Source organism: Carcharodon carcharias, chromosome 26, assembly GCF_017639515.1.
Source record: "Carcharodon carcharias isolate sCarCar2 chromosome 26, sCarCar2.pri, whole genome shotgun sequence".
In the NCBI taxonomy this organism is placed as follows: Eukaryota; Metazoa; Chordata; class Chondrichthyes; order Lamniformes; family Lamnidae; genus Carcharodon; species Carcharodon carcharias.
In genome coordinates this window covers 30,897,775-30,909,730 of record NC_054492.1, presented here as the reverse complement: position 1 = coordinate 30,909,730, position 11,956 = coordinate 30,897,775, and the positions used below count along the sequence as shown (strand labels likewise).

The window sequence follows — 11,956 nt, the reverse complement described above, 5'->3', positions numbered from 1 at the left end:
AGCCTCAGCGCTGGACATTTCCTTTCCTCATAAGACAGTCCACTCATTCCAGGTATCAATCTAGTAAATTCCCTTTGAACCGCCTCCAACACATTTACATCCTTCCTTAAATAAGGAGACCTAAACTGCACACAGTATTGGATAATAATGATTAGGAGCTTGATATTTCAGGAGGTGAGGAAGGGTCATTAGTTCCAAACAACACCCTAGCTCTCTTTTGTATCGTAGACTATTCATTTTACACAATTCCTCAAGGTAGGTTTGAGAATTCAAAACTAATTGTGAAAATACAGCAGGCTGATAGCAGTCACACAGTTTGAATGTGAGCAACATTATTCAGGTCTGGACGAGACAATGGGGTAAATTTTCAGCTTGCGGCCCAAGTGTAAAACCGGCATCCAGGTCCATCCCATTTCCAGTGAATTCCCTTTGTGTAATGGGCAGCTCATCTGCACCCCAGCTTTACACCTAGGGGGCAAAGCTGAAAACCAACCAATAAATAAGTCCAATGTGTTTGCCTTCCTGCTGTTGCATCTCTTTAACATACTTGTCCAATGTTACCTTGAAGAGAGCTAAGTTATTTACCATTATGGCTTCTCTTGGGTAAACTGTTCCAAGAACTGAACAGCCCATCATTAACATTTTCCAGAACGCTGTCTGAATGCATCCTATCTGCATGCTCAGATTTAGCTCTATCTTTTGTTACTTTATCAAAAGATCCTGCTTAACCTCAGAAGCTGAGGTTGCATCTTACAATCATACAGTACAGAAGGCCATTCAGCCCATCCTGTCCATGTTGGCTTTGTCTAGCTTTTCAAGCTCAAGAATTCTAATTACAATAGAAGGTACTGAGATTTTTTTTTCCCCTGGCCTCCTCTCTGGAACGTGTTGATTCTTGCTGGAATATGGTTCCGTGTGCACCAACAGCCCCTTCGTTCCCAATCCCCATGGGACCATCCACGAGAGCAAGCCAGGCCAAATAAGTGCCAGTGGGACTTGAAAGGATCGGAAGGAATGTCACAGTTGAGCCTGACTCTATCCTCATGTGACATCCTCCCAATTTTCAACACGGATCACCCGAATGCAAATACAAGTGGAAGTTTTATCTGATCTTTTCTCTCTCTATTGCAATGGCATTGAGACCAATTGTAGCATTCTTATTCTCACCTCAACTGCCCTCTGCACACATCTGAAGCTGAATCTGGGACTTTGTGACCACTTACACCAACCCCCCCAGGCATTACACAACTTGTATTAAATATATATTTACAATTATTTTCTAACAAATTTCACTTTGTTAGATTATGCTAAGTTTCATTTTAAAGCCAGTACCTAATTCCAAATAAATGGGCAAAACTGTACCCATCTAGAAAAGGAATAAAAAGGGATAGAATCTGAGAGGTTTGAATCAAAAACAGAAAATGCTGGAAATGCAACAATATCAATTGACATCTAAAACAGAAAAAAAAACCCAGGTAACATTTCCCAAGGACTTACGATGAGGGTTTGGAAAAACTTGGATTCTTTATCCTTGTTCAGAGTCACCTGAGAGATGATCTACTTGAGGTCTAAGAGATTGTAAATGGAATGGATAAGCTAAATTTGGAAAATTACTTTAAGTTAAAGCATCACAGTAGGGATGAGAGATCATCGTCCAAAATAAGTTAACGGCATCTTAGAGACTGAAATCAGAACTTTCTTTTTTCCTCCCAAAAAGGTGACCAACTCTTGTAAAGAACTGCCAGGTAACCCTGGAATTGGAACCCTGCATGGGGTCGCTGTGAATGGATAAGCTAAGATGGGACAAATGGCTTCCATCATCCATTGTGATCATATGCAGACCCTTCATCAGAATCGCATTGATCTTCCTTTCACCTGTCTTTTTGGGTGAGAGGTTAATCTGAGTACCACACATCCACCACCACCCCTCGCACCCCCCACCCCACCCCCAACCCCGCACGCCACCCCCTGCTTCCCGCCCTCTCGGGTGGGCACAGAAGATTCTATTGCACTACTTTAATGAAGAGCAGTTGATTCTCCCTGGTGCCCTGGCCAATATTTATCCCTCAACCAACATGACTACAAGCAGATTACCTGGCCATTGTCTCACTGCTGTGTGTGGGAGCTCGCAGTGCGCAAATTGTCTGCCACATCCCCTACATAGCAGCAGTGACTACACTTCAAAAGGTATTTCATTGGTTCAAAGCACATTGGGGCATCCTCAGATCAGGAAGGATGCTATATGAACGCAAGTCTTTCTTTGCTGAATGTGGGGGTCAGAGGGTAACTTCTACCTCAGTATTTCTTTTTAAATTTCTGTCTTGGGCAGCTAATGCTTCAGTTTCCTGAAGCATCCAGCGTTCATTCTGTGAACATACAGAAAATCCAAGGGTAAAGGAGCAGTTCAGCATCACTGGGGAATTCATGGACAGGGAAACATTTGATGTTGCTTGTGGTTGGATTGTGACTGCTGAATATTAATGGCTCATAAATGATAAATGGCTCTGCTATGTTATTCTGAAGTGGGATACTTCTTGTCAAGGTGCAATTGTTAAGAGAACTTGTAATGCACAGCTGGCTCTCAGCGTCTGAAAACACAGTGGAACAAATCTTCCAATTTAAACATTATAATCATCTTTAGGCCAATATATTCGATGTATACTTGAAGAGAAACCATTTGCAGGGCTAAGAGGAAAGAGATGAGCGAGTGGGACTAATTGAATAGCTCTTTCGAAGAGCTGGTACAGGCAAGATGGGCCGAATGGCCTCCTGTGCTGTATGATGAAATACAGGTTGTGTCTTGGTTCCATTTTGCACTCATCAAACTGAGGAATTGAAAATTTGTGCTCTCTATTCCAGGCACCCAATGTGAGCCTCAAGCACTCCCTGTTTAAGTATGAAGCAGTTGGACAGAGAACAAAGCATTCTTCACTCTATTCTTAGAGATCGTTTCCCTTGGGCTGTGGAATCTAGAAAATGGGGGCACAGCCTCAGGATAAGGGGTCAATCATGTAGGACTGAGATGAGAGAAGAAATTTCTTCACTCAAAGGATTGTGAATCTTTGGAATTGTCTACTCCAGGAGGTTGCTGATCCTCCATCATTGAGTATATTCAGCAATGAGATCGATAGGTTTTAGTTCTCTCAGGGAACCATGGGATATGGGGAGCAGGCAGGAAAGTGGGTTTGTGGTACAAAATCAGCCATGATCATATCAAATCTGCTCAGGGGACAAAGGCACTAAACCCAACACACAACAGCTCTAACTCCTTATCAACCCTCTCCCTACGCTCCAGTACTAGGGACTACTTGTTCACCCTTCATTCCCTTTACCCAATGGAACTGTTGCTAGAACCTTCTACCTCCCCACTTTCAAGAAAATCCGCAAAACCTTGTTCTTCCAATCCTCTTTTAGCTCCCTTCTTTCCCTCGTATGCAGCATTCGCTGTTTTCCTTACTGTAAACCACATTGAGGCATGTTCCTGTTAGTGAGCAAGGCCATGTAATTACAAGTGGTTATTGCTTTTACAAGAGTAGAACAACATACTGACTGCAGTCAGGAATTGGAAAGCTTTTTGATGGCTTAAGGTATGGCTTCTGGTAAATGATGCCATATCATTAAGTAACTGTACAGCCGTAATCACGCATTCAGTGTACCAGGCTGACTAGCACTGGTCCGTTTGGGAAGACAACAATGTAGTAGTAATGGCACTAGACTAGATATCTTGAGTCCCAGGCTAACGCTCTGGGGACATGGGTTCAAATCCCACCACAGCAGCTGGTGGAGTTTAAATTCAATTGATTAATTAAAAACAAACTTAATAATTCTGGAATTCAAAACTGGTCTCAATGATGGCGACCATAAAGACACTGTTGACTGTCAGTACAAAAAAACTAATCTGGTTCACTAATGTCCTTTAGGGAAGGAAATCTGCCATCCTTTCCTGGTCCAGCCTCATGTGATTCCAGATCCACAGCAACGTGGTTGACTCTTAACTGCCCTCTGGAATGGACTAGCAACCCACTTAATTATGGCAGTGAGGGCTGGGCAACAAATGCTGGCCTTGCCAATGTCACCCAAATCCCATCAAAGAATAAAAAAATTCAGTCCTCATCAATTAATAGTTTTTCAGACAATAATTTGGAATGTGCTTATCAAGGTGAGAATTGCAACAGGTTTGCACCATGTTAAATGAATTAAAGCCAGCAGTTTATAGTTATGGTACTAATAGCCTCATTTCTATTTTGCAATAGGGTTCTCACTACTATTACCAGGTTTAGCTCCTTCACTTTGAGTCCATCAGTGCCATTTTCTGCATCACACCAAGCGAAGCCAAGTAGATTGTTTCTAAAATTACTTTTGGGAAGTGTGAATAAAAGTTCTCCTGTTTATCTTTTGTCAGCTTTGTGCTCATCAAGGTGAGGGATGTTACTGCAGATTAGATGCAGAGTAATCCTCACGCTAGGCCAATGTGTTTTGCATTCAATTTCACTTCCTATTACACCAGTGATATTTTTCCATGTCCCAGCAGAATCAGTTTGTCATCACATGTAAATATTCACTGGAACCTTATTTATTTAAATTAATTCTCAGGATATGGGCAAGGCTGGCATTTCTTGCCCAACCTTACTTGCCTCTGTACAACTGAATGGCTTGTTGGACCACTTCAGAGGGCAGGCACAAGTCAACCATGTCGGAGTAGGGCTGGATTCACATATGGACTAGACTGGGTAAGGATGGTAGATCTCCTTCCTTAAAGGACATCTATTTCCCATGTTACAACAGTGACTACCCTTCAAAAATTGGCTGGAAGGAGCTTCCAGAGGTCCTGAGCTTGTAAAAGGCAGTTTTCTTTTGTGAACCAATTTGACAATCCTCCTTCTTTTCATCTCCAAATACTTTAAAACTGAATTCAAGTTTACATGGTGGGATTTGAACCCACATTTTCTGAAAGATCAGTCGAAGCCTCTGGATTACTAGTCAAGTAAGATAATCACAATGTTACCAAACCCAATGGCTAATCTCATTTCATGAGGCACTCGTATGGACAGCAATCAAAGGAAAACTGCATCCCACCAAACTGGACTGCACTCAATGGCTGACCTTTAGGCTGAAATACTAGTATGCTAACCCAATGAACTATCTAGTCCCATGTAAAGACCCTTTGTCGCCATACATTAAACAGCAACATTAAACAGTATATTAAACAGGATCATTTGAGATCTCAGAGGGTGGTCATCCTTTCCTTTTTGCAAGTTACCACAGGCCCAGATGAGGATCCCATGCTCAGTGTTACCTGCAATGTCCAACTGTGGAGCCAGTCAAATTTTTGGTGGTGATGATGGAAGAGTGACAGGGGGAGGATCCTTTGGGAAGAGGACTTGTGTTTTCTTTAAGTACAATCAAGGAAGGCAGCAGGAAACCACCTCATGTATTCTTTTCCCCAGTCATACTGCTCATTGAAATTGAAAAGGAAGGAAAGGGCTAGGACCATGAGACGTGGAGAAAAGAGCAGAGAACCTGGCCTTAGGCAGGTCACCACTAGTTCCCTAGATTTGAATGACCAGTAAATCTTTTCTCAGTGCAATTGGTGGAAAGGGGACATTTAGAGAATTCCCTGCTTTTCTCTTGTTAATGTCATGAGACCTTGCATGTCCACCTGGAAATAGGCAGGACTCTAGTTTAATGTCTCTTTCCAAAGGAGAGCACTTCCTGTGTGTCTTAAACCCACTGCCTCCTGGCTGAGTGCTCAACTGAGCTGCACCAACACTGACTCCCCTTTGTACGGCAATTAGGGCAAGTATAAGCAATAGATAGCCTTCGACCCCATTGGATTACTACAAATGGTGCTTTGACAATTCTTTGGGCACCAATGGTGAAAGCCCAGTCCACCCATCATGGGATAAGCAAGCTGAACTAGAAAGCTCCCTTTGATGTACCCTTACTGAAGGTAGAGACATGAGTTAACAGTCAGGATGTTGTTTGAAAGTGGCCCCTTTAAAAGTACAAGGGCAATTTCACCAAAACCAGTCAGCACTATTTTAATGGTGCTAGTTCATGGTTTGCACCAGATTTGGGGGGGGGGGGGGTGCTCCCCACCAAAATCTCAACGCCTTACAAAATTAGCACAAAGTAACCTTGGAAGAAATTCTGCAGGCAGACCTAAAAATTGGTATCCAAAAGCTTATCCTTTAAAAGGGAAAATCCAATTACAGGGAAAGTATGTATGATTAGCAAAGGAGAAAAGAGCCACAACAACAGGTTACCGTGAAATTTGAAGTGCACAACAGTCAACAATGAAAACACTTCCGATGGTTTCCGATCTTCCCCATCTCAGCCTTATGGGGTAGGTGTACAGGACAACTTCTGTAAATACGTGGTAACTAGTTTTGTGAAACCATTTTGAGTGTACAGAGAGCACAAGTATGTCCAGTCACAGAAAGCACAGATGGTAGAGTGGATGCTTTAGGCTATAAGGACAGTGGTTAGCAGCTGTGCATATACTGTGAGTCCAGAAGAGTTTGGAGGGCCCATCACATCAGAACTTGGTCCCGAGTCTCAGGAAGTCGGAGACCAAGCAGGGCACCTGCTACTAATGCAATGGAAGCCAACAGGATAGGAATCACCTTAGTTATCTCCACAAATGAGGCAAATATTGATATGCCCAGTATTGCAGCAAACTTGGACAGTCCATTCAGAATACCAAATGCAGTTGCCCTAAGGAAAGAAAAAAAGAGATTTAGATCCACTACTAATCATAGCAAAATTATGTTCTACAGACAATGTTTTTACAGGCTTCTCAATTAGCAGGGAGGCTGTACATTAGGAAACATGATGTAGTAGAAGTGTGACCACTTTCATTTCAAAACAGTGAAGATGCAGGAATGGAGATTCCTGAGGAGGAAGGGCTGTAGCTGCTTTAATAAATAAGAGAATGGCGGGAATGATTATGACTGGGAGAGGTCAGAGGTAAAAGAAAGGTCAACTTTCAGGCAACAACAGCTTGCATTTATGTAGCATCTTTAACATATTAAACCATCCCAAGGCACTTCACAGGAAGGCCATCAAACAAAATTTGACACAGGGCCACACAAGGCTGCATTTCATCCTCTCCCCCCAGCGGGTTTGAAAGCAGGCTAGCTTGTTAAATCCAGCGAGTAGCCTGCCTGGTGCCAAACTGTGCGCCCCTGCCCCTCCCCACCACTGCACTTATACCAATGGCGGGGGTGGTGTCTGGTGGCCCACCCACCAGTGGGCCTATTGAGGCCCTAAAGGGGGCAATTAATTCCCACCTAAGGAGCTCGCCCTGCCTTTGCCAGGATTTAACCAGCAGCAGGAGAGGCCCACGCCAAGTAGCCCGCTCAGTGAGTTTCCCTGCGTGGGCTGGTGGCAGGCAGAAGTGTCCCTCCTGAATGGGGCCATCGGAGGGCCCTTCCCAAGGTTTTACCACCTCCTGAGGTTGCCCTCCTCTCCCATTGGACTCTCAACCCCCTAGCCCTCAGCCCCCTCGCCCTCCTCACCAGGGTGTGCCAGCTTGGCACCCAGCGAGACCTTTGTACACTTAACGAAATTCCGCTCCAGCATCGCGTACCTCTGGCCCGCAGTGCTGCCGGCCTCTGACTGGAGGGCAACTCTCTGAGGTGGGATTGCCTGTTCCTGCAGGACAGAAATCCTGCCTCCAGTCTGTTAACAGTCAATTTTCTGTTAAATCACTGCGGTGCAGCCGGTGTTCCCCTCTGTGGGCTACCAACCACTCTGCCCATCCTTGACTTTTTACCTGGGTGGGGGGGGCAGGGTGCCCTTGCCTTGTATAATTCAGCCCAAGGCGATATTAGGAAGGGTGAGCAAAATGTTGGTCAAAGTGGGAAGTTATAAGGAATGTCCTAAAGGAGAGAAAGGAAGAGATTGAGGGATCATTCCAGAGCTTAGGGGCAAAGCAGCTGAAGGCACAGCCGCCAAGTGTGGAGCACAGGACCAGAATTGAGGAGCAGAGTTCTCACAGGCTTATGTCGAGTGTGCATCCTTTGTGGTTCTCTCTGCTGATCCTGGCATCCAGTGTAAGTATAAGAGGCTTTCATATTTCAGTGTCTGATTTGCAATGGCTGGACGATGCCAATTACCACCACACCCACCCTGGCCCCCCACCCCCCATCGCCATTTACACTTCCAGCTGGCACCATTCTCCAGGCAGAAACAAGAGCGAGTGAGTCCTGTGATACTCAAGTAGAGTGGATCTCCGCTGCTGCTTAAAAGGAAAACCAGCAAGTTTATTAATTGTAAATGAAGAGTCATATGGACTCGAAACGTTAACTGTGTTCCTCTCCGCAGATGCTGCCAGACCTGCTGAGTTTTTCCAGCTATTTTTATTTTTATTTTTGTTTCAGATTTCCAGCATCCACAGTATTTTGCTTTTATATTAATTGCAGTCACTGGCAAGAAAATCATATATCGGAATCTACAGCAGGTTTCGAACATGAGGGCATCTTTAAGAGCCAACACTGGCCAAGCCTCAGGGAGGCTTTCATTACCAAGGAGGATATCAACACTTGTTCAATGTAGTAAGAGGTGGCAGATGGTATTTTGTAAAGTCCAGAGGAGCATGGGTGGTGCAGCAAAGTATTTCCTGATCTTTCACTTATACAACACATGTGCTGGTTGAAAGTGTCCTCTGTCTCCTGGTTCTAAGGATGTTTGAACAGTTTCAAGCTAGGTCCTAGCGGGTTACAATACAAAACTGCCCCTAATAGTAGATACAAAAACATGTGATTCAGCCCAACAGGCCTCTGCTAGTGTGTATGCTCCACATGAGCCCACCCCACTTCATCCATCTTTATCACCATTCCTTTCTGTCTCATGCACTTATCTTGTTTTGCCTTAAATTTATCTTTGCTACTCGTCCTAACAACTCCATGCGGTAGCGAGTTCCACATTCCAACCGCTCTCTAGGTAAAGAAGTACCACCCTAATCTTCACCATCTGAATTTGGCACTACATTGTAAGCCTCACTCTGAAAGGCTACAAGATGGCTGGAGTAAGAAAATGCAAAAAAAAAGTGTTACACTAGCGCAGTTAGGCAACTGCACTTCTAAGGTTGGGAGGAAACCGTGTGGGACACCGTGGGCTCGATGCTTGACATGGAACGTATTTTATAAATATCAAGAGTATTGCAATTGTATTGAGGCACTTCTGAGTGGCACACGCTGTATGGAGAAAAGTTGAATGTCATTGTAATATTCCTGTAATATTCCATTTGAAATGTTTCGGAATGTGCTTTCACAAAGTTTATGAATAAAATATACTTTTGGGAAAAAGGATTCGCATCGCTGGAGAGCAGGGCAATTTCGGAGGAGCTCTCCTATCCTACATCACACCCATGGTATAACGAGGCTGAGAGATTGTTTGATGTTGACACTTGGTGCTTGAATTAGAAAAGCATTATGGGAAGGATTTTATGTCCCGCGGGTTTGTGCAGGCCCGACCCAATTGGGCGCAAAATAGAGTGCGATGGCATCGGCCGAGCCTCCCAAAGCCATCGCGCACTCGCACGATATTTCGGTCGGCGGGCACGAGTGAGAGTCAGCAGCGCGCCCGCTGACAATTAAGAGGCCTATTAAGGGCCGGTGATCAATTAATTCAAAGCAACTTTTCACCGCCCGACCAACCTTATGGTTCTCGGGCAGGTGAATCAACCAGGCGGCCTTCAGATTTTTTTATGAAACCTCATCCACGGGCGAAGTAATTTTTTATAAAGTAAAAATTTTAAACATCATTTTTAATACGTCCCTGTTTATTTGATTCAGTCATGTGTGGGGACATGTTTCTCTCATTTTTAATATCTTTATTTCTGTTTCCACAAATCTTCAACTCCCTGAGGCCTTCAGGGAGCTTTCAGTGTGCGCTCCACCCTCCGCACAGGCGCCGAGTTTAGCGCTAGCGCTCCTCCCGGCCCCACACACCGGCAGCGCTAAGGTCCTCAGTGCGCGTTTCACCCTGGCTGGCTGCTAATTGGCCGGCCAGCATGAAATCGTGGTCGGGGGCCAATCACCGGACACTCCCAGGCCCGCCCATTACAGCCCCTCCCCACCGACTGGAAAACCCTGCTCTATATGACCCAGCATCGCTATCCCTCACCTTGCAGAAAATTTATAAAAGAAAATACATTTCCCCAGCAGGAAGATTTCAGTTTGTAACGCCAGGGTGTCCCAGATAAACCAACACACATGCTAACTGTAAATATGCCAGAAAGGACTCAGGCCCACCTTTTATCTGTGGAATAGAGTTCCACTGTGATCACATCCAGTGCATTCCACGCAGCTATACTGACCCCACAGAACAGACACTGCATTCCAATCATGGCTGACTCGCTATTGCCGAAAAACAGGAAGAAGCAGGTGATGGTCGACAACAGCATGGATCCTCCTTCAAGAAAAAATTAAACAAAACAATAGTTGCCACATAACAAAACACACTGCCTCGCAAAGGTAATCATTGTGTATGGCACTTTGAGATGTTTCGATATGATAAGACTTCAATAGCCTCTCTCCTGCATTAACCATTGCCTGGCATGCTCTCTCCACCTTGTAAAGCATCCTAAGGCGTGTTTCTAAATGAGGAGCAGTGTAGAAATGCTGGTTGTTGTAAATCTTTGGAGTGCACCCCAGACCCCAAGACCCCAAAAGCAGAGGTTATTCAGATAATAATCATAGTTCAACCAAATAATATTAACAAATCATGCTTGGAGTCCAAAATACATTGACCCGAAAGTAGAATATTTTGACAACATTGAATGAGAAGACATGTTTCTGCTCTTTTTTGTGCACGCTGAAAGGACAAGTCCAATCAGAACATAAAACCGGGTCCTTGTGTGGTGTTTTATTGGGTTGGAGCAGTTGCAGCGTGGGGTTAAACCACTCCTCACCTTTCCACCATGTTATCAATCCCAACTGAGTGTGGAGGCACTGGGAGCAGCTGTCGTCTCACAGAGTGGAAAAACCAAAATTACATTTGTGTCGTGGAACAGGCGAATGTAGGTAACGGAGCTGGCCAATCAGCCCCCTCTGAGCCTGCTCCACAAAGGCAGTGGGGCCACCTGTTGGCACCTTGTGGCAGTAGATTAAGAATGGGCAAAAAGAGAGGCCCTGGCCCATGGGAGAGCAATCATCCCTTCAAAGCTCACTGCTTTCGTAAAGAAAATATCTGCAAAACCCCCTGTTTATTTTAATCACAATATATACAAACGAATGAAGTATATCATCTACCCCATCAGTTACCCATCTGACTTAATAGTGCTAATAGTGATCTTCCCAAAGAGAAAAGTTTGGTGAATGCTTTCCTCCTGAAAACATTGCTCTTTTAAAGCATTTGCTGAGAGATGTTACTAAATGACAGTGGAAGGGGTTTGAGGGTTTGGAATTGTGCTTACTATGAATGTGCATTCATCTGCAGTTGACTGTGGCAGATATAAAATAAATATGTGCTAAGCATTTGTTGTAGGGTGTTGGATACCATTCAGTAGGTCTTAATGAAGACTTCGCAGTCTTAAGTGGGTTAACTGTAAGTATTTATTAACTACAAGAACTATAGGGTTCTAGCTAGGAGTTGTCTCTTGCTTGTGCACACAGCTCTGTCCAACACTAGACTGACCCCTAGGTGCAGGTCCGGTGTTCTCTTACATCACTGAGTGGGTGGTATTGTACTCAGTCCCATGTTAACCCTACATGTGGCAGGCCCTTATACTACAGCATTCATTTAAGACTATAAGAAATAGGAGCAGGGGTAGACCATCTGGCACCTTGAGGCTGCTCCATCATTCAGGGCAATCATGGCTGATGTCACGGACCGAGATTATGTGGTTTATTGTTGTCTGTGATCAAAGTGTTTAAATCTGTGAGTTTAGTGCGTTTTCTTAACCTCAGAGTGATTTGTCCAGATTTAATGGATTTCCAGCAGAAAGCTT

The 11,956-nt window shown here is 44.4% G+C and overlaps 1 protein-coding gene across 3 annotated transcripts in view; it reads right to left on the bottom strand.

Annotated features, from left to right (window-relative positions):
* Positions 1 to 6,169: 6,169 nt before the first annotated feature.
* The window catches only part of LOC121269811 (synaptic vesicle glycoprotein 2B-like), a 53,430-nt gene continuing 47,643 nt past the window's right edge, over positions 6,170 to 11,956 (bottom strand). For all 3 annotated transcript variants that reach the window (XM_041174778.1, XM_041174776.1, XM_041174777.1), the window contains 2 exons: positions 10,260 to 10,419; positions 6,170 to 6,717 (listed from right to left, as the gene is read on the bottom strand). In XM_041174778.1, the coding sequence (XP_041030712.1) occupies positions 6,534 to 6,717; positions 10,260 to 10,419 (344 nt within the window). In that variant the 3' untranslated portion in view covers positions 6,170 to 6,533. The remainder of the gene's footprint in view (positions 6,718 to 10,259; positions 10,420 to 11,956) is intronic.